The 23631-nt window shown below is 41.9% G+C and overlaps 1 protein-coding gene across 18 annotated transcripts in view; it reads left to right on the forward strand.

The window, feature by feature from the left end:
- foxp1b (forkhead box P1b) overlaps positions 1–23345 on the forward strand; it is a 210224-nt gene extending 186879 nt beyond the window's left edge. For 13 of the 18 annotated variants that reach the window (XM_034212290.1, XM_034212288.1, XM_034212295.1 and 10 more), the window contains 9 exons: positions 3836–3923; positions 5235–5318; positions 9474–9678; positions 10420–10496; positions 11070–11171; positions 13388–13548; positions 13872–13941; positions 14724–14890; positions 19241–23345. In XM_034212290.1, coding sequence (XP_034068181.1) covers positions 3836–3923; positions 5235–5318; positions 9474–9678; positions 10420–10496; positions 11070–11171; positions 13388–13548; positions 13872–13941; positions 14724–14890; positions 19241–19379 — 1093 coding nt within the window. In that variant the 3' untranslated portion in view covers positions 19380–23345. Of the gene's footprint in view, positions 1–3835; positions 3924–5234; positions 5319–9473; positions 9679–10419; positions 10497–11069; positions 11172–12998; positions 13121–13387; positions 13549–13871; positions 13942–14723; positions 14891–19240 lie in introns of those variants that run through there. The other 5 variants (XM_034212298.1, XM_034212297.1, XM_034212304.1 and 2 more) reach the window with 2 other exon arrangements.
- Positions 23346–23631: the final 286 nt, after the last annotated feature.

A 23631-nucleotide genomic window follows, 5' to 3' on the forward strand; every position in this document is an offset into this window, starting at 1 on the left:
AGCTTAGGGAGCGCCCTCATAAATCCATCACTATTTATTGTATTCTGACATCGCCTCACCCTTTGTTTATAGAAGAGAGGGGAATTAAATTCAGCTCTGCCTTCACAGAAAAGTCTCTAAGTGCACTCTGCCATGTTTTTACAAGTGTTTTATCATGGCAACATCTTGTTTACTTTAGTTGCCTGCTCAAACTGCTTGGAACATGTTAAGAAAACATTTGGGGAGTCTCCACAAAGCTGCCTTTGTTTAACAGCAGGCGAGAGTGCGAGCGGCTCACCAAGGTGTTAACTCTCAAACCCTTAAGCACTTCCACATGAAAAACCAAAAACCAGCAACTGATACTGCGGGCCTCCAAGACACACTGAGAAAATAAAAACAAGAAATACATCAGGCATTAAAATGCTCTTAGAGAAGTCCCTCGGAGAAATGGTGTGTGTGTGTGTGTGTGTGTGTGTGTGTGTGTGTGTGTGTGTGTGTGTGTGTGTGTGTGTGTGTGTGTGTGTGTGTGTGTGTGTGTGTGTGTGTGTGTGTGTGCGTGTGTGTGTGTGTGTGTGTGTGTGTGTGTGTGTGTGTGTGTGTGTGTGTGTGTGTGTGTGTGTGTGTGTGTGTGTGTGTGTGTGTGTGTGTGTGTGTGTGTGTGTGTGTGTGTGTGTGTGTGTGTGTGTGTGTGTGTGTGTGTGTGTGTGTGTGTGTGTGTGTGTGTGTGTGTGTGTGTGTGTGTGTGTGCGTGCGAGCAAAACACTGTGTACCAGAGAAAGGTAAGGACTCTAACGTCAACCAGATTTCAGCTCCGCATGCCAACAGCAACAACTAACACTGGACTGAAATGTTGTTTTAAACTGTGTGTGTGTATTTGTTCTATCTTTTAAAGAAAACATGACATACCTACGTGCAATATCTTGATAAACACAAAAAGCACTGAATCCCTGTTCCTGTTTTACGTGTGGGGGGGGTTCGGTGCACAGAAGGGCGGGGTGCAGTTCATAGCAGAGGCTCGGGTGTTTTTTTACGGGGTCAGGACCCCTTCTCTCGAGCGTCCAGTCAGAGGTCAGAGCCAGGGAAACACTGCAGTGCCCTCTAGTGCCAAACACTCTGCTGAAAGCACAGAAACTCATCTAACACCTCCACACAGACGAATACATGAGAACTGACTCATGCAGAATTTAAAATCTGATTCAGAAATACTTTATTTGTCCCATAGCGGGGACATTTGCATTGTTATACAGCAGAGGGACAGTGCAGGTAAAAAGGCGAAACTAACTTAAGAAAACATATTGGATAAAGAGGTGTGTACATGTTCATAAAATACAAAAAATGCATTCATGGTAAAATGAAGTTAACATATACAAATAATGAGGTAGCAGCCAGTATTAAGGTAAAATATTAAGGAATGGGAAAGTCTGATACTTTCTTTAAAATACATGTGTATAATGTCTATTGCTTCAAAATGGAAATGCGAATACAAAAATGGTCAAAAACATGTATTAGAATACATAGTGTAAAAAGCAGAAAACCTGTAAGAAAATGATACACTTTACATTTTTGATAATAATTTTTTGAAATAATAAGAAACAATGCTTTTTAAATGTAAATACTACTGTAAAGATGGGTGCATTTCATTTAAAATGCCCTTAAACAGTGAGGAAGACAAACCGTCCTCAGAGACAGCTCGAAGCTCTGGGCCCATAATAAATCATTAGAAACTGTAAAAGCAAAGAAAAAGAATTGATAAGCAAACTAACTGATATGTAAAAAGCCCTCTGTTACATGAGTGTCTATTTAGGGAGCTTTATTGTGGCCATTTCCATCTGGGACTGTCATCCTGCCAGAGATCTTTTAAAAAGGGGCTTCATTTGAAGTCCAGAAAGTGACACATGCCAACGTTCATAGCCTCTCTCCGCGTCAACTCCCCCCCGAATCCCCTGCTCCCGTGTCCAGACACTCCTCTCAGGGCTGCATTAGGGCCATTTGAATATTTCATTTCCTATTAATTATGCACTGTGACTCTCCGTGTCATTAGAAGAAATAAAGTGGAATGTAACAAAGGATGAAAAGGAGCGGGGGGGAAACGTCTCCTCTGAACGAGAAATTCCAAAGCTGCTCACGTAGGCCATGCCTTCATTGAAAATGCACTCGGTGCCAGTTAAATTGAAGCCGAAAACATCTTTACCTTTTATTTTCTTCTTTGAAATGTAGTAAGATGTCCTGAGATGTTACCGGTTTCATTTTCTCCGACCTACTTAATTACATTTATTTGACTGAATGGATTGCCTGAATGGATTTAAGTAAAAAAGGAGGGGGTTATTACTCATGCTTTTATTTTAAAATGCCTTCTATTTTTAATTTTGCCACAATAATTAACTTTCAAAGTGCTGTATATCGCAGCACAATAGGAGAACCTTAAAACGAAGGGGGGGGGGGGGGGTGAGCACATTTCCCATAAAAATTTAAATCATTCCCTTCAAGGTTGGAAATACGACAAACCTTCACATTTCAAGCGCAGCGCTATCAATTCTCCCTTCACGTGTGTCTGTTTTCTGACGCACAAATGTGTTATCTGTACATAAAGCAAACGGCGTCGAATTTATAGATCCATCATCGCGCTGCCTTCACAGGTTGACTCTGGCCATCTTTTGATTTGCAGTAAATGACGAGAAAAAGTGCATTTGGAGAAGACGAGCGCACCTCTCCCCCTCCGCCGGCGCCACGCCTGGTGACAGTGACCTACATGGTCACCGAAGATGTGATATAATTTATGATATATATAATATATTGGATCCATTAGCGAGCATAATGAAGTAGTGAAATGAAAGGGTATTTGTGAAATCAGTTCAAACATCCTGCTCGGATTATGATTAAATGATTAATGAAATGCCCCTGCATAAGCATTTTCAAACAGTAATTCATGCGGCGGCTGATAAAATTCCTCCAATCATATTTCCTTCACTCGTGAACCTTATCTCCACCATTTTATATAAATCACAGAAAAAAAGCCCTGTCTGCTACCCCAGCGAGCTACTTATTTAGATTAGTTATAGGAAAAGAGAACATCTCTCCCTGTATGAAATAATCACACATAATTATATCCATAATTCAAGTTGGTGACAGATCCCATCTCCTCGTCCTGTTGTCCTCTGCGTCTCGGCTACTGGAATTCTCTTAATTACACAATTAGCACAAAAATAGGTAAAAATCCAACAAGCCAAAAGAAAGGGGGGAATACATATATATAGCATTAAAAAGCTTTATAACTCTTCAATCACTCCTCTTATCTGTGAGCTTGAAGTATGACATATTAAGTGTTATTCCTGTGTGTTGAGAAGTATTCTGGGTATGCTGATGTTATATGTGAAGTATCATGTCGGTAATAACCCTTAAATGGGCATTCACCTATAAATATTTGAGACAATTAATCGATTACTATTTGTTTCATTACACACACTGTTATAAAACCCATATTTCAGTGTTATTACACCTATATGACACATTAATACACCCCTGTTACACTGTTTTTACACCCATATTACTGCATTATCACACCAATATTACACCCAAGTAACTGCAATATTACACCCCTATTACATCCATGTTACACTGTTATTACACCGTAATTACACTGTTATTCGACCTATATTACAGCCATGTAACACTGTTATTACATTGTTATTACACCGTAATTACATTGTTTTTACACCCATTTTACATATGGGTACAGCCTGCCAAATGACTGTATCTCCCAGGGTACAGAAACCTTTTAAGAGTTAAACCAGCCTTTTTCACATGTGAAAAACTGCAGAAGTCAAACTGACTTTTTCGTCCTGTTTTTGTTTTCCAGGCATCTTAACAATGAGCACGCCCTGGACGACAGGAGCACGGCCCAGTGCCGGGTGCAGATGCAGGTCGTACAACAGCTGGAGCTGCAGGTATTGTCTCTCCGTTTGTTTTGGCCCAAAATATTTATGTGTCTTCTTTCTCCTGACACTTCCTCAGTGTCCGGCAAACTCCCCTCGGCGTCCGCATAGATATCGGTCACGGAGGGTCAGTGGTGTAAAAAAAGAAAAGAAAATAATTTTGTACATTTGCAAGTAACCAGTCATTAAAAATGTGTTATGTATGCATGACAGCCAGGGAAAAAGATATATGAAGGAGCCCGGGGCTAAGTAGAGAAGATAATTACATTTTGAATTTCTCTGGGTTTTAAAGTTATTTATGACTTCTAACTGTTTGGCACCAACAATAAAACACCACTGGGCAGCTGAGTGTGTGTTCGGAGCAGGGAGGTTCTTTTATTTCAGAAAGCGCTTCATAATCAATGCTTTTAATACCGTTATCTTTTCCTGCAAGAAAGATGAATCTGCATGTGTTAGGAATGCACTTATGGAAAGAGTCATTCCATTAGAGTAGGGGGCATAATGACCAGTGCACTTATTTAGTAGATTTACAGGGGGAAAAGACAACCAAAGATCCCATTCAAGTGTATTTTTATTAATTATCTTTTGTCGAGCAAATACAGCTAGAATCACGTTTAATGTATTCCACATTTTAGCAGCCATGTTCACATTCAAACCACATCATGAAGTCAAAATGGACTGTTAATGAGTATTAAAGAGTTCTGCATGTTAACCGTAAACAGTGAGAGTCTCTGTGACGTTACTCCGCACCACCGTGCTGTTTTTCCGCCCCGGTGGTGTTTCATCCAGAGGGATGGAGATGGAGCTTTATCAGACACACACTTCCTCTGCACGCAGCCCCTCACCATAATGTAAGCTGGCAGCTAAGACAGTTTCAGACAGGTAGAAAGGGCCTGGCAGTGAGACCTCGGATGCTTTGTAACCTTGAATTGTGGCTTCCAAAAGTACTTTAAATACAACTGGACCATGTTGCTCACTGTAAAGGACAGTGTGTTTGGAGCTTCCAGTCTTTTTAAAGGGGATTTATATTTGTAATTAATATAGATTTGTGTATCTTATTTTTGTTCAATTCATTGTTATTGATGAAACTGACCTATTAGACGCTACTGTCTATCAAAGTGGAATGATTGTATTCATGATTTGTACTTAACAGACTGGTTTGTCTTGTGTGTCATGCTTAGCTTTCTGTCATTTTGTTCAAGACGTTGCTTTTGTCGGGACCCCCTTGAAAACGACATGGTGCATCTCAAGGGGTATATCCTAATAAATACATTTATATATATATATATATCAAATGTAATGTGCTGTCTGTCCTCATTACAGCTAGCGAAAGACAAAGAGCGTCTGCAAGCGATGATGACGCACCTTCACGTCAAGTCCACGGAGCCCAAAAACACCCCACAGCCGGTGAGCCCTGTCATTCCTCCTCTATCTGTCTCCCCCCCCCCCCCCCCCCCCCCTCCTCCATCCTTTTGTTTGTCTTAATTGGCACACATGTATTCATTAATCCCTTCCTCCATCTTCTTATTTATCTGCTAAATAAAAACAGCTGTTCTCTTGAGGGAGGCAGTAAATATTGTTTCGGAGCACATCTGCTGACATCCGAGATTCAATTTGGAGGCTGTGATGAACTGGAGCTGCTGTAACAGCTTCAGAGAGGCGGAGGGAGGGGAGACGGAAATACAGTCACATCACACGCGCTATCTCTAATAAATACACAAAATATGCTCTTTATTTTGTAGCACTTTGTCAACATTAAAGTACATTTCCAGCTTGATAACGTCAAATGACAGGAACATTTATTATATTATTATACCTATCTTATTTGAACAAAAATTCAATTACAAAGCATACTCCTCTAAAAACAATTGAATACTCATATACAGTTAAAAAACAAAAAAAAACACCATTAGCATTGTTTAAAAGATATGTAATATTAACCTAATGTGTGTTTTTATGCGTCATTGTTTTTCTCATAATCTTTTATCTAAAAGGCTGGTTGAGTGAACTAAGTGTACGAACATATATCTTGCAGGATGAGATGATAAAACAAAATGTTTTACTTAAATAAGTCAATTTAACAACTTACAGACAACAAATGACTCAGTATGAACTGTTTTGATTATTAATGGATGTTAACTTCATGCAAAATAGTAGAAAATGCTGTTCCAGCCCCTCAAGTATTGACATGTGTTGCTTTAGATTGGTTTAATATCACGTTAAAGTCAATATCTTTGGTTTTTAACTGACATTTTATAGACCAAACGATTAGGAAACAGAGAAAATAATCTGCAGATGAATCAACAGTATAATGGTAGCCCTGTTGGTGTTACCCCTGCATTCCCTGCAAGTGAACCACATATTCTGAATAAACGTACAAGCAGATCCATTTATTTTCTCCTTGTCACATTGCTCACATCATGCTTATCACTCTTAATATACGCCACGCCATAAAGCCTGCTGACTAATCCCCATCCTATAGGGGCGAGGGCTTAACATATGGCATGTAAGTGTCTGCGCTATTTTGTCATGTTTAAGAAGAAGGGGGCCTCAGCACCGCCATCAGTTAGTCTGCATGACAGTGATCATTATACTGCAGGGTGTGAATCTCAAACCACACACATGCACAGGAGGAGTCCTTTACAGTCAGAGAGGGGATGGGGACGACAAAAGGCTGCCTGTTGAAGCTGTGTCACACACGCTGATGCTGTAGATTAGAGTGCAGAACGAGGGGCTCTGACACGGGGGACATTTGTATATGAAAAGTGGGCCGGAGCGGCAGATAGCATCTTGAGTTCACTCCCTCTCCTCCCCCCCAGCGTTCTCACTCTCAAGGGGGCAAGCTGGGGTTTGTATTCAAATAAATAGACTCCCCTTTTGCCTGCTGCTGCGAGCTGCCCCTGAAATGCTATGATAAATATGTCTGGGTGAGCGGCGGACTCTCGCAGGTCAGGGCCTCCGTGGGGTTTTAGTGAGATTGCAGGAGCACCAAAGAAAAAGAGAACGCCTGCTTTGAATAAAAATGTCCTCTGAAGGAAGCAGCTCTGAAGAAACAATTGTGTTCTTCCAGTAATTGCTGCTTTCCTGCCGTTTCTGCGTTTAATACAGCCGTGTATAAGTAGCCAACTGTCATAGCAGAGTAGCTGGTTTCCATGTACTCATAATTAAAGACAAACAAAGTGATACTGTGCATGCACGCCGTCAAATGAATGGGATTCATTTTTGTTCTTCTGAGGTGGACGGGGAAGCGGGGGAAGATCAAAACAAAATGTGCCACATTAGCATTGCGTGTTCCTGTGTGTGTGTGTGTGTGTGTGTGTGTGTGTGTGTGTGTATGTGTGTGTGTGTGTGTATTTGCCTGTGTGTGTGTGTGTGTGTGTGTGTGTGTGTGTGTGTGTGTGTGTGTGTGTATTTGCCTGTGTGTGTGTTTGTATTTGCCTGTGAGTGTGGGTGTGTGGGTGTCTGCACTCGGTGTCACTAAGCATTCTTGTCAGAAATCTGACCTTTTATGCCATACATAATTAAGGAGGGACTTTTTGTTTATTTTCTTTAGCAGCTTGCCGAGTCAAAGCCAGTATAATTAGATCACCAATTACCATTTAATTAATTTCAGTCTGAAGTCTCATTTTGTCCACGCACTGGAGTGAGCCCAAATGGCGAGGCAAACAAAGGCGAGGCTATTACCAGCCTGTCTGGCCTATTGTTGAAGCCTCTCTGTGTTTATGGCCAGGGAATATGGATGAAACATGAAACAAAGCCCGCTAATCCACAGGAAGAGAAGTCAACACCGCAAAGCCCCGTTCTATTGATAGCATTGTGTCAGAAACACGCGAGCCCAAGTGTGATTTATTTAGTCCGTGATTTAGAATAACACGTCTCCTGCTACTGTTGCTGAGGATGGAGCGTCTGTGCGTCCCAGCAGTAATCCAAATGATTTGGGCCGACTCTGCCAGAAAGCTGCCGTTCAGGAACTGGACACACGTCTGTTAAAGAGGGATTTGAGAAAACACAATTCACTCATTATAGTTGGAGCAGTTGCAACTTCATCGTTCATTAAGGTATTTCATGTGACGTAAAAAGTTTTATAGATTTTTTTATTCAAAACTGTCAGAAAATGCCATTTTTAGCCATTACAAGTTCATTGTTTTGATTTTATATCAGAATAAATTGAATATATTTAAGGTTTGGCTGACAAATCATGACATTTAAAGCTGATCTTTGAGAAACTTGGATGGACATTTTTCATTAATTGTACTATAAAAATTACTTTTGAAATGATATAATATATATATATTATACACTCAAATATTAATATATAATTCTAGAAAATCATTGGCACAATAATCGTTAATGAGAATAATTGTTAGTTGCAAAATATAAGGAAATAAATGACATCCCTTCCGCCTGAGATCTGCTATTTCTTATGTTAAATATACCTGTTGCTAATGAGTGCTAATATGAATATTAATAAGGTCATAGACGTCTTGAGCACCAATCAGACTCGTAATCAACACATGACGTCAGAGATGAGTCGTGTCCTCCCAACACTCCGCATCCTCTTCCTCACAGTCTGAAGTCATGTTTCATTTGGATGCTGGCCTCCTTCGGCAAATTAGCAATTAGAACAATTTTGCGGGAATATGTATATGTGTCATTAGTTTTCCTGCCAATTAATGGGGGGGGGGGGGTCAGGCTTGAATTTTCCACTTGACTTGACTGCAGTGTGTGGAGGCAGCTGCTGGAAGCCATGCTGTACCTTACGGAGACATAATTAGTTAACCTTGTAGCCATTATTACTTAAGTCCCGCCTTCTCCTTTATTCAAAACACACACAGGCCTCCGTGGGTAAAGCAAATATTCTCTGTCCATCGTCTTCTCCACGGCCCGGTGATGGAGGTCATTTAGAGACAGCAGTTAATCATCAGATCACCTCCATAAGCAGCTCCTAATTAGAGTCCTCACAATACAATCCCAGCTCGTAATTAGCCCAGATTGGCTTCCTCCTCTGGCTGCCTTATTAGCGGGGCGGCTCAGCGGTAGGTAGGGAGGTGAGAATCGTTTTTCACAGCCATTACGTCTTCTCTGCTCCAAACCTTCACCGGTGGTCACCAAGCCGCGGACCCCAAACACAGGACAAGAGGGACACATTCAAGGATGCAAGGCTTTTATTGTCATGTGTAGATAGCTACAGTGTAGTTATGACAATGACATTCTTAGGTCACAAGCTCCTCCAACACTGCAACACAGTAAAACAGATAATAGTGCAAGTCAATAAAATAACATAAAATATAATAGAAATTGTGCAGAATAGTCTATATACAAGTAATTGGAATATTGATATATATAAATTGCAAACAGATGAATGTTATGGATGATCTTTCAAAAGCTCAGGTGAAGCTGGGAATCAGAGAGCAGAGCGGGAAGAATGTCGGAGGCTGGAGGGTTGTTTCCCAAACGTTCATGGATCATCTCTGCGATAACAGAGGAGATCTGCTCAGCCAATGAGGCGACGGAGCTCACGAGAGGTCTAACTCCTGTCTGCGTTTGTTTTCCATCTTCCAGCTCAACTTGGTGTCCAACGTCACACTGTCCAAGTCGGCCCACTCAGCCTCGCCCCCCCTCAGCCTGCCCCAGACCCCCACCACCCCCACGGCCCCCCTCACACCGCTGTCCCAGACCCACTCCGTCATCACCGCCAACAGCCTCCACGGCGTGGGCCCCATGCGGCGGCGCTACTCAGACAAATACAACATGCCCATCTCTCCAGGTACAGTGCACACACTTGTTTTATGATCATTAGCATGCTTCTTAGGTAACATGAAGCTCGTTTTCTGCTGTAACAATGTACATGTCCCCTCTGTGGGACTAATGAAGCTATTCTGATTCTCATTCTGACACATATAGATATTGTATCTGTAAATTCGAGCTGCAACCATGCATCAATTGTAGCTAATGTATTAATAGTTCAAGTCCATTTGTATGAAAACATTTCAGGTAATGCTGTTTTAGCTTCTCTTAAATGTATACTTCCTTCTTTACTCTATTTCATATCATATTAAAGTGAATATATTTGTACAAAACATGAAAACATGACATATAAAGAAGTCACCGTGGACTTCGAGACACTAGGAGGGACATTTTATTGCTGTTTTCATTATTTGTTGAAGACCAAAGGATGACAATTATCACAATAATGGATAATAAAAATGTGAGTGTTAATAGAAATATTAAATTGAAATCCACCTTGAAATCAACAAATGATGAGACGTGTCCTCCTCACACAATGTCTTCCTTTTTCAAGACCTTTAAGGCGGCTGGGATGGATGTTTCACTATTCTGGACCAAATGATTGTTCAGGAAAATGATAGGCAGATGAGTTGCAGCCCTACATTATACACACATACAGTAGACACCTGTGATCATGCTAATATGTGCATTATCATCCACTGATGGGACATTCCTGTTGACACTTGCTCATTGTATTCCATGCTTCCTTCCCTGTGTGCAGATCTCAGTCAGAACAAAGAGTTTTACATGAATGCAGAGGTTAGACCGCCGTTCACGTACGCTTCGCTAATAAGACAGGTGAGCTTGTGCTTTCTTTTTAAAGTGTTGTATTCTTAACATCCTCCACCCCGCTTAGAAACACAGCTATTCAAGAAAACTACATTTGTTGGATTTATTTCTCTCCTTGTTAAAATGCAATTTAGACAGAGGGGCAGATTACCCATCTTCAAATGAGAGCATTTCAAGAAAAAACAGCCATATATGGCAATTGCATTTGATTAAGCAATTCTGTGATTATTACCAAATTCATTTCACACAACAGTAGGGATGGACCTGTTTTAAGATGGCCAGTCAATTATCGCCGGGCCGCAGTAATCTGGGATCTCAGAAATTAATCTGAGCCATAATTGCTGCCCTGTAATCTGCCTGAGAAATGTTTTCCACTATCCCTTCATTTACCCACAAAGGAACAATATATTCATATCTGCAGTTATTGACTGTGCATGAGACTTCTCAGCACTTTTACACAGCTTGTTTCCTTTCTGTTTGTCTGTTTTCCTCAAGAGAACACACACAAACCTGAATTATTGATCACTTTGTGACGGGAGCAAGATGCTCAATGTTTGCTTCTGTCGCTGTTCCCTCATCCAGGCAATCCTCGAATCTCCAGAAAAGCAGCTAACACTAAACGAAGTCTACAACTGGTTCACGCGAATGTTTGCATATTTTAGACGCAACGCAGCGACGTGGAAGGTAATTTGACTTTTCCTCCCGACTTCCTTACACCAGACAGACCGAGAGAAGGAGACATTGTGTTCGTGTTGTGGAGAATTAAATGATATCCAGCGCCCTAATGTCCTTTACCAGAAGCCTTACAATGCTCCACTTTATTCTGTCCAAATGACCCACCCTTTAAACCAACAAAGGAAACCACATAGAAAAACCAAAGAGCAGGAATATGTGCATTCTTGTGAAAAGAAAAGAGGGGAAAATAGAGAGAAAGAGGGGGGGGGGGGAGAAAAGAAGTCTCCCTGTAATATGTTGGGATGTTCTGGTGGTGGGTGGCATTAGTTTAACACAGCAGCGCTCTGCCAGTGACTCCTGGCTGAGCCTCTCACACACACTTCAGAAGGAACACTCTGTTTCTGCCAGGCCACACACACACACACACACACACACTCACACACACACACACACACACATATATACACACACACACACACACACACACACAAAATAAAACAACAACTTAACAAATACCAGGAATGAGTGGATTTAAAGTGACAGAAGTCAGATTTGTTGTCTATATTCCATAAAAAGACTTTAGTCCGTGCAGCTTTCAGAACAGGAATTATTGCTGAGTATTTCCACTTGTGTCATATTTGTTTGACTTTGGGAACACAGCCTGCCTCCTCCCTCCTTCAAACACCCCTCTTGAGAAAGTTTGTGTCGCAATATGTGCACACATCTAAACACATGTTGATATAAACGTCTTGAAAGTAAGTGTGTTCCTCTTTAAGAACAGAAATGCAGGCTTTACCTTTGGTCGTGCATCTCTCGGTGGTTTGTACACAAAGCACAGAACTGGCTGTAAACAGGCTGTGTATTCAAAATACGCAAAGCCTTGTCTTGAAAGCTGAATAATGTAATAACATCCCACATGTCTAAATAGTATTACACCAAAGTAACATTCTGAATAATAATAGATTTAAAATATGATAACAGAATATGCTGATCACACATATCAAATTGTAAATACTGGCATATTCTTAATAAAAGGTGAATACTACACTCGGAAAAATAAAACGTTTTAAAAACTTTATTTAAATGTATTTTGTGAACAGGTTCCACCTAATACATTAATAAACAATTACATCTTAAAGGTTTACAAAATACATTTAATTAAGGTCCACTTTTTTTTGGAGCGTAGTGCCCATGTTAAACAGTCAGTGATACAGCTCTTTGAAGTCTAAGCTAACACACACACACACACACACACACACACACACACACACACACACACACACACACACTACCAGCAGCCTGCTCTCACACTCGCTGACAGTCCTTCCATAGGGGCACATCGTGTGTTACAGCCACTGGATTCCACAGCTCTCTCTCTCTCACACACACACACACACACACACACACACACACACACACACACACACACACACACACACACACACACACACACACACACACACACACACACACACACACACACACACACACACACACACATTGTAAAGGGGAAATTACCAGAACCTTTTTCTAGTCGGTGAAAATCCTCTGAATAAAGTGTTGAGTTTCTCTATCTCTCTGATCAGAAAGGGGCACTTAAGAAAGAAGGATGTCATTAACTCTATCGCCATGGATACTGATAAATATTATGTTGTTTAAGTCATTTGAAACTTCAGGGCCGTTTCCTGCCAATAACACTGTGGTGTATTTATTGTTTTCCTTCAGGTTTCATCCAGAAAAGATGTCCTCTTTGATATTTCTCCTCCCATGCAGTTTCCTGTACTGATAGCAACCTCTGTTTCTCTCTCCTGTCTTCCTGTTTGACACCAACTGCAGAACGCAGTCCGGCATAATCTTAGTCTTCACAAGTGTTTTGTGCGAGTAGAAAACGTAAAAGGGGCTGTGTGGACAGTCGACGAACTAGAGTTCCAAAAGAGACGGCCTCAAAAGATCAGTGGGTAGGTTGTGGTCCTCCAGCCTCCACCTAGCGTCTGTCTCTATGGAAACGCTCCATCTCATGTCATCTGTGTGCCGTAACGTCCGCTTGCTTTGGCCCCCCCATGGTGATGCCTCATAACCCACAATGGCTTTCATTTTGACCCTCTCCCCTTTCCTGTGTCTTGTCTATCTGTCTGTCTCGTCAATCACTGCATCTGCATCTGGCCGCCTCCCCCCACCCTCCCCTCCTCGCCTCCCTTCCTGCTGCTGCTGGTTTGCTTTCCCAGGGTGCCGTGCGCACCAACCTTTCCCTGCATAAGTGCTTTGTGAGAGTAGAGGATGAGTGTGGGTCCTTTTGGACCGTTGATGATGGGGAGTTTAAGCGCGGCCGCCACATTCAGAGAGGCCGGCCTCGGAAACACGCCGCTGACGAGAACTTTGACGTACAGTAAGCACCTCCGCCTGCCAAACTCCAGAGGCCCCGTCCCCGCTTGCATGCCCCCCCTCCCTCCTCTCAGTGTTGCCATCATGCTTTTTTTGTGTGTTCATGTATCATGCTTTGCCTCCATCAATTCCATTTTCTCAAAGACAGTTGTGTGGTATTGTCAAGTGATTGAACATCTTAAAAGCTACATTACTACACCAGTAAATGTATTTAGTACTTATACAAAGTGCATTGATTTCCTCTTATGAAATAAGATACCGTAGCAGAGGAATGCATGCTAGGTGAGACACGAGTCTGTGGTTGTAATTGGATTTTTCTCTCTGCAGAAGTCCCAACTTAGTGAAGAACATTCAGACCAGCCTGGGCTACGGTCCCACCCTCTCTGCTGCCTTCCAGGTAAACACAGCACTGACCTCATCCTCAGCTGCTCAGAGAACTCAGATCATTTACTGTAGTTACACTGTACAGAAACTTGAGTAAAAGTGTATATCAGTTGGAATACATATATATGATGTTTTTGGATTATTATCTATGCTGCATTAATGCAAATATTGCATTTTACGGGTTAACATTTCTGTGATGTTCTTTTTTTAGCTCCTATTTAAAAATGAGGGTAGTTTTTTGTCTAGATAACCCATTACATACTATAAGATCATCATATATATTATAAATATATGAGTTTCTCCCTGATTTAACACAGATTATATAAAATAACATTAGCTGACAATGAACCTTATTGTCCTGCAATTATAAACTTACTAAAATAAACTTGTGTAAGTAATATCTGCAGATTTCACTTCAGAATATGAAGGTACAAGTACATGGTATTTGTAAATTAGATACTAACATCAACTTAATTGTCATTAAAAAGAGTCCTGAGACCAAAACATGCAGTTTATCACCTGACCAGAAGTAGAGCTAAAAGTTGTATAGTGCTATTATTACATACGTTTAGGTATAAATAATGAGATATAATCATATGCAGTGAGGTATATAATGTACAGTACTTGTAAATGTACATACCACCACTGTGCCTCACTCAGAACTCAAAACATTATGAAGGAGAACAAAATCTCCTCTGTTTTTGAAGGGGGTGTGAAAGAAGTGATGGGCGGCTGAGAAAGTGCTGACAAGCCTCTTCCGCTTCACATTCTAATGCCCCGGGCTTTGCTTTTCAGGCTTCAATGGCAGAAAACAACATACCTCTATACACTACTGGTTCCATTGGGAGTCCCACCCTCCACTCGCTGGCGCACGCCTTCCGCGAGGAGATGAACGGGGCGATGGACCATGGAAACAGCAACGGCAGCGACAGCAGCCCGGGACGCTCGCCCCTGCCAGCTATGTGAGTGGCACCCCCAACCTGCCCCCCCTCCGTGTGTGTGTGTGTGTGTGTGTGTGTGTGTGTGTGTGTGTGTGTGTGTGTGTGTGTGTGTGTGTGTGTGTGTGTGTGTGTGTGTGTGTGTGTGTGTGTGTGTGTGTGTGTGTGTGTGTGTGTGTGTGTGTGTGTGTGTGTGTGTGTGTGTGTGTGTGTGTGTGTGTGTGTGTGTGTGTGTGTGTGTGTGTGTGTGTGTGTGTGTGTGTGTGTGTGTGTGTGTGTGTGTGTGTGTGTGTGTGTGTGTGTGTGTGTGTGTGTGTGTGTGTGTGTGTGTGTGTGTGTGTGTGTGTGTGGGTCACGGCCAGAGCTGCAGCCGGCCGCCCCGCTGAAAGAGGAAACTCCACCTTTTAGGAAAGGAAGAAAAGCCCCTGTGTTATTTTAACAATGGGTTGATGAACTCTCCTCTATGTGTCCTGCCGTCTGGTTCAGGCTCAACATAATTCCAATATGTCTTCAATGTTTTTTAGACGATCACCAGAAAAGTAATTGGAAGCTTTTTTTGCTAACCTGTTAATCGTTAAAGTCCTTTATCTTTCTTAAATGTCAGGAAATGCCATTTCTAATTGCTCAAATATGAATATTTCTTGCTTTTCTGTATTTTATCCCATAATCAAGCGAATATATTTGGGTTTCGGACTGAGAAAAAAGACATTTGAAGAAACTAGAAGGGATATTTGTACTATATTTAACCCAAATGATTAATCAATTAATCAAGAAAAGAATAGGCAGATACGCTGCAGCTCTATTTGTTTTATCATTCACTGACAACAAGACATTCCTGTTGATGATTTGATTCCATGTTTGAAAGAAAAGGAAGGTAAGCCCCTTAGTTATTTAAACAGCGAGTTTATGAACTCTCCTTTATGTGTCAGTCTGAGTCCGGCCATGATTCCAATTTGTTAAAATATTTACAAAATGCCAGAGCGCAGAGAGACAGAGCTGCTGGCTCCGACACAATCGTAAACGCCTCGGAGACGCCGAAACAGAACAACAACACAAAAGCGTAATTAGTCTGGAGGACATCGTCCAAGATTCTCGTGTAGGAAAGTTGCGGTCGGCGTGGAAACCGCAGCTCCCCGTTCACTTGTTGTATAGGAGTGTCTGCTAAGTAGTTTGAAGCCTAAAATAACACAGCGCACGCCGCATCGTTTCCAGATGTGGGCGCAGACCACCGGCTCGGGGATGGCCTCCTGAAACGTCTGAGCTTTAGGGGAAATTGTGCCTGAAAACAAAAAAAGGTGCAGTAATGAGCTCCTGGCCAAATGGAGGGAAGTGCCATCCCTAATCACTGAGAACATAGCTGGGAGCGTGGCTGTGGAGCAGGAAAGCAGAGACAGGATGGGTGTGTGGGCCCTGAAGGCACCACGCTCCTCCCTCTGCCCCTCCGTGCTGTCTTCAGGCAGCTCACACACACATCCATAATTATGTATATAAGCTTAATGCAAGCACAAAATGAGTTAAACCTGTTTTATTTAGCTTTTTAAGAACTTTATTCTCTTATTACTAAAACATACCCGCTTTATATGTTATATAGAGTCAGTGGTGGAATGTAATACATTGACTGTGAAGTGCTGTACTTAAGCTAAAACTTGAGGTACTAGTACTGTGCATTTAGTACTTTTATATGTATTGCCTCCTAATACTCCACTACATCTTAGAGACACATATTCTACTTTATACACCTACTCTTATGCTCTACTCCCTACTTCTCAAATCAAATATTTGCACAGCATTCCTGTGCAGTGCAAAATGAGAAACTTACAACAAATTAATTAAGGTTCATTGTATGTTAATGTGTTAGTATTTAATATGTATAGCATCAGCTGGAAAATGTGACAGCTTGCTGAAAAACCAGGTATTTTTCCTGAGAAATTCAGAAAAAAGTAGAATTTTCACAAACATATCCTTTATTTAACCCGGTAAAAGTCTCGTTGAGATTAAACATCTATTTTTCAAGAGTGAACAAAACATATTGATGATGCCTTGCTATAGAATAAACAACCCAACAGTGTATGAGGAGATGAAATGAGAGCAACCATACAGAGGTAAGGCTGTAAAAACCTGACAATGCTTTATTGTTATGAAATTTAACTTAGGTCTGAATGCAAGACTTTAAGTTGTAGAGTATTTACACAGTACTTATACTTGAGTAAAGGTTATGATTACTTCCTCCAACACTGCACACAGTAGCACCATAACTCATGACCATGATGCCCTGGCTCACACACTTCCAAACACACGTCCATGCCGCTGCTCACCGTGTCCCAACATGTGTTTTCCACGTGTGTGCCAGCCGCCTGACGCAGCTTCTAAACGCCAACAGAAACCAGAGCACTTCAGACGAGAATCCACAGAAAGCTAATTATGAGCAAAGTGTGGAATCAGCATGCAGTTCAATAGCATAATAATAACAATTTCATGTGTGCCCCGCAGCCACAGGCAGACCTGAGGCACTTGTGGAGTTACTTTGATGTGAAACTGATAGAAAAGCTGACTTTACTTTCCCCCCAACCTCTTTATAATTCACACAAAAGTATGTCAGTTAGCTCGTTAGCATACGACACAATCGTTGTAAATGACTTAGCAGTGTGGATGAATCAAATGCTATGCTCCGGTGTTAGGGTTAGGTTTCAATGGCGTTATATTTACAATAAAACAAGTTCCCAGCAGCCACAGAGGCAGACCTGAAGCACTTGTGGAGTGAATTTGATAGAAAAGCTAACTTTATCTTTTCAACCTTCATCCTTTGTCAGTTAGCTCATTAGCATACAACACAATCGTTGTAAGTGACACGCACCGACCCGGTTTGGATCAACGAATGCTAGGACACTTCGTAGGGTTACTTGTGGATTTATTTAGAATTTTTTAAAAAGCTGACTTTTCCCCCCTTCCTTTTTTTGTAAAACTCTAATCAAAATATGTCAATTAGCCTGTTAGCATACAACACAAGATGTGACACACGCCGACCCGGTTTGGATCGATCAAATGCTAGGACACTTTGTAGGGTTACTTGTGGATTTATTTAGATTTTTTTTAAAAGCTGACTTTACTTTTTCCCCCCTTCTTTTTTTTTTTAAACTCAATCAAAACATGTCAGTTAGCTTGTTAGCATACGACAAAAAAAGGTTGCAAATCCCACAAGACGTCCCGGTGTGAACAAATCAAATGCTAGGCTCCGGTGATGAAGAACGCTGTCCCTTGTTGGGGTAGTAAATGAGCGTGGTGCTTTATCCTGACACCGCTCTACCTCCACCTCTCCTCCTGGCACCTCTCTACCTCCACCTCTCCTCCTGGCACCTCTCTACCTCCACCTCTCCTCCTGGCACCTCTCTACCTCCACCTCTCCTCCTGGCACCTCTCTACCTCCACCTCTCCTCCTGGCACCTCTCTACCTCCACCTCTCCTCCTGGCACCTCTCTACCTCCACCTCTCCTCCTGGCACCTCTCTACCTCCACCTCTCCTCCTGGCACCTCTCTACCTCCACCTCTCCTCCTGGCACCTCTCTACCTCCACCTCTCGCGGGTTAGAGCGCCACATCCCCTGCAGCTTTTCATAACGTGTTTTTGTCCTGCTTTCTGCCACCGCCAGGCCTCCTCTCCCCCCTCCTGCTCTGTTTCGTGTAATGAAAAATTTGGCAGATCTCATCTCTTTAGTGGCTCTTTTGCCCAGGCTGTGAGCTGTAAAAGGAATGGGGGGGGGGGGGCTCATGTTTTTGCCTTGTTTACAAGTGACAGCGTTATTATTCTCATAAGGGCTCTGTTTCTTATCGCCGTGTTGTGCCGAATGCGCCTCTCCTGCCAGCGCTTTTCTTCCCGCGTATTGACACTCGCTTGAAAATATGCATTAATTCTGGAGTTTAGAGCGCCGGTGTCTGGTCGCTGTGTTTGCTTGAAGTTGATTAATGATAGAAGCCGGCGCGGGGTCGTCCTCTGGAGACCCGCCTCGCAGGTTGTGCATGTTAACGAGCAGGAAGGGGAACACACAGCGCGCCACTGATCCTCCGCCACCAGGAGGCTGACAACGGCCGACTCCATTCTCTCCTGCGCTCCACTCACGCTGTTAATCTTCCTCATTTATCAATTCTAAGTGAATACCCTGTTGTCGCTTGCCACAAAAAGCCAGCAGCTTTTTACCGGGATGGGACTACCTCAAAAGAAAATTATCACGAGCACCAGCGAGGCTCTCAGTGAAGCCAGACGTTTGTTTTTGTTCCCCTGTTTCCTCCTCTATAAACAGAATCAGGTCTCTGTCGTTTTGAAGGGTTATTAAACAAAAAGAATTGGAGCCATATCTTCTCTCTGCTCTTCCTCCTGCAGGCATCACATTAAGGAGGAACCACTGGACCCAGAAGACCACGAAGGGCCCCTCTCCCTGGTAACGACCGCCAATCACAGTCCGGATTTCGATCACCATAGAGACTACGACGACGAACAGGGCCACGACGACATGCTGTAAGGCTAGCAGGGGCCCCACCTCCCACCACCCCCCCAACCCTCCATCCTCCCCGGGGCCTCAGAGGCAGTCTGGGTAATCTGGGAGACAGAAAAAAACGCTCGGCAGATAACAAAAACTGAACTGCAGTCTCAGCGCTCAAGTGTCTCCCAGTTCACTTTTTTAGTGCCATTACAAAACACACACACTTTTTTTTCCTGATTTAGTTCTACTTCTGATTTAAAAGCTTAAAAAGTGAAACTTCATTTCTACTCCTGTGTGGGATGGACTCCTTTGGTACGGGGGCGATGCGTTCAGGGTCAGAGACCTTTATTCGCCGCGCAGCCAGGACGGACTGCACTCAGCGGACTGCAAGAGGGGGTCGTCTCCCCCCTTTTCTCTCTCCCTCTCTCACACATCTGACCACAGACTCACACACAGAGAGAGAGAGAGTGACTGACGTTTAATTTACACAGTGTGTGTGTAAACAACTTGTGTTCATTGTCACTGCCTTCAACACTTCTCATCGCTTTGATTCCATCGGGTGGGTTTTTATTCGGGTGTTTTTGTTGTTTTTATTGTCGGGAGGGGGGGTAAGATGTTCTAAAATATCAACATGATGTGTCTTTTTCCATTTTCAATGTTCCTTTTTCTTTAAACTGATCAGACCTCATGCCCATGCTGTGGAGATTGTGTGTGGTCAGCACTTGATGATGAATGTTTATGATTTTTTTCTCTTCTTTAAATACACACACATGAAGCCGAATGTCACGAACCGAGTAGTATTTTTCTGTCATTTATTCCACGAATCTTCAAAAAAAAAGAAAAAGGGGAAAGAAAACTCCGATGTGTAGCCCGCCCCTCCCCCCACCTGCTCATGAAGTCCATTGGCAATGCACTACTCGTAATGAAGGCTCTCTCCACGCATCAATGAAGTTTAATTTAAGATGCGAATGAATGACAGAGAAATCATGCAGGTTATGATTTATCCTTATGGAATTACACTTTAAAACAGCCCCTCACGGCAGAGCGTGACGAGCCGCAACACCATTTCTGATCACTTACCAGTTTTTCTTTTTTTTATACAAAGCAGGATGGAAATGTCAGGTGTGCGCCGGAGAGATAATGATTTAGACCAACTAATTGTGATTCCTGAACACAACCTGCCATTGTTAATCAGACATGTCTTTTTTTCCACGCTGTAATTCCATTCAGTGCTTGATGATAAACGTGCATTCCCTGTAGTTTTATTTGTATCCCGCGCATGACCAGTTTCAGTGAGGATGAAATGTTCATTTTTTATCAAATGTAGAATTTCCAAGACTTGCAATAAGACCCAAACGTCGCACATTCCAGCATTTTGACAGCTATCGTAAAGGGCCCAAACATACAGTACATGCCATTTATTTTAAATGTGGATACTTTGATGTTCAATGTCACCCAAAAATTGTTGTAATCCGCAGCATTGAATCAATTCCTCATTGTGATGCAGCGATTTCAGCTTAGGTAGATCTCTACTAGACCATGAATTTCAAGACTGCAATCAACCACTTTTTATTTATTATTATAATTTTTCTTTGGTTTATTTTTTCTTTCTGTTGATGTGTTTAATATCTTGTTCTGTGACTACCAAAGATAAACTACAAAGTCAATGTTGTGTGTTCCATGCAATATCAGATAAGGCCAAATATCTCTCCTCTAGAAAGAATCAATGAGGGGGGGGGGATGCTCTTCAAACTGGTGTTTCCTTCATTTATTATTAAAAACCAAAGGGGTGTGAAGAAAAGGGACGGCTGCAGTAATGTTTGCAGTGACCAAAACGGAGCGGGGCGATGACCAAATTAGGAAAAACGTTAGTCTTTTTGGGCCAGTGAGAGGAAAAAGGGAGCGTTTCGGTGAGGAGATTTCAACATAGAGGGTAAAATCGACGAGGAAAAATAAACCGGTAAATGGAAAAAGCTTTGCTAGGGAACAATGTGAAACAGATACTTCAACTGGACCATGCTATGATTCTCTTTTCTTTATTTTGTATCCTTTGAAATGATTGTAAGCCACTTTTTCGGGGGGTTTTAAGCATATTTTTGGCTATGATTGTGTTCAGTTTCTTATTACTTTTTTTATATTAAAAAAAAAAAACACTCCTGTCAACTAATAAGCTGGGTACAAGGTACTTTATGGCAGTTTGTATTGTTATTGTTTCACCGCTTATTAAGTAAAAAACTAAAAGAAGGGCAATCTGTGGTTTCCAGAAGTATTTAATATCCAGGCAGCTGTGGGACGGGTCAGTTTCAGCTCGGACCGTGAGAACAGCCGAGCTCATCCACACGCCGCCCCCCCCCAACCTCCCCGTTCATCTGGCTGCATGTTTGGGATCGAAAAAGGAGGAGAAGCGCTGGTAGATTAGAAACATTCTCAGCATGTGTAGCTTGACGTTACTAAAGATAACAGCATGAGAAAAAAAACATTTGTACGCATACCTCAGTTCAAACCTATAGGGAATGATTCAATTAAATGAGGGAAAATAAATAAACATTTCACTCAGTTGCACTTAGTTGTGTGTCTTGCATGTGTAGTCTGATACTGTAGAGAGAAAACTACAAAAAAAATGAAATTAGAGTTTGTTTATCAAAGGTTTCATCCTTTTTTCATTATCATTTTTTGCCAAACCAATCCAAACCTCAGGCCTTTTGTTCATCCTCCTGTCACTGTCCTCCGCTGTAATGATGGGTTGTTTTAAGGGCGTTCCAATATTAGGTTGTACATACATGTCGGTAAAGTCTCTTCCTCTCTGTGTCTTTTTTCTTTTTTTTTAAGATCAAAAGATTTGTGTTATTGCTTTATCGCGACTGCTTTGTATTAACTATGAAATAGCTATGAGAAAAAAAACTGCTGTATGTATTGGAATAGCAAAACTGTGCTGCAAATGTATTTTACTTTGTAATCCTTGCTTTAAAAAAAAAAAAAAAAAAAAAATCATCCATGCAGACATCTGGGCAGGCCGGGGGGGAGATTATCCCCCATTTTGGATTTTAAAACTGTAATATAGAAGAAACAGACTTTTCTCTGTTATCATTGACCTAAGCATTTTGTACAGATTTTTCCCTCTTTGTGTTGAAGCTGTTTTTTGATACTTCCTTTTGATGGTCCAACCACTGCCTTCTGTGGCTGTATGTTAGAGATTACCGCTCTGAGAAAAAGGGCACACAGGTATATTTCCTCTACGAGACGGAGATATCTTGCATGACTAATCCCAGGGTCACAGAGAAGGGGGAGGGGGGGAAATATGTTTTAAGTGGTCAGTAATAATATAAGGGTGTAACAATCTAATGATATTTTATATGAAATGAATAGGAAAAAGTAAAAAAAAAATATGCAGTGCCAAGATGTAAAGAATATTGTTAAATGCTTTTTTGTTTCGTTCATTTCACGCACGCATCAAAGATGTGTCCTTCTCATCCATGTCATGTAGGTATTTTGTTCGGCATCAAGATATTTATATTTTTATCTCAAAGGGTCATTGTAAATGAGTCAAACCAAGCACAGCGGACAGGTCAAAGGTCAGACGCCCTGCAAACTGCTGCCGTGTGGCATCAGATCCCCGACATTACACGCTGGCAAAAAAAAAACGCCATTGTTTCATCCTTCACCAACCATCCAGCCCGCTGTCATCGCCCCCCTCTCTCACACACTCTCTCCAGAAAGAGGGGGAGGGAGGAAGAGGGGGGGGGGGGGGCAGGAGCTGTCACGGTGCTCTCATCCCGCTGCAGCTTTTCTATCTCTTACTTTCTGTTTTTCCTTTGAAGATGTACTCTGTAGTTTATTTTATTTTCTTTCTTTTTTTTATAGAGAAATATTATTGCTCATCACTTCCATCAGTCTGTAACCTCCTCATCATTCCTCGTCTGTCTGATGCAGACCACTCTGTTGTAGTCAGTGGCGATGACTGACGTGAGCATTCTAAACATGCAATAAAATGCTGGTTGTTCAGATCCTCGGCTGCAAGTGTCTCTCTTTGTATCGGAGTGTGTGTGTGGAGGTATCGATTGTTTTTGAACGGCTGTGCAGAATGCAGAGTTAGGAAGTCATCTTAAATGGAATGCATTACATTTCTGTTTTGTTTGCACATTTACGATTAAGGGTTACAGGTTCAAACGTATCTGAGTTCTGCCTTTTTGCTCAGAATATGAGAGATTATCACTTTAAGAATTGCTTTGTGAGTTTGTTAGTTTCTGGTCCTCAACAGCAATATACATGAAAGAGAAGTGTTCTATAACCT

The sequence above is a fragment of the Gymnodraco acuticeps genome, unplaced genomic scaffold, assembly GCF_902827175.1.
Source record: "Gymnodraco acuticeps unplaced genomic scaffold, fGymAcu1.1, whole genome shotgun sequence".
NCBI classification, from domain to species: domain Eukaryota; kingdom Metazoa; phylum Chordata; class Actinopteri; order Perciformes; family Bathydraconidae; genus Gymnodraco; species Gymnodraco acuticeps.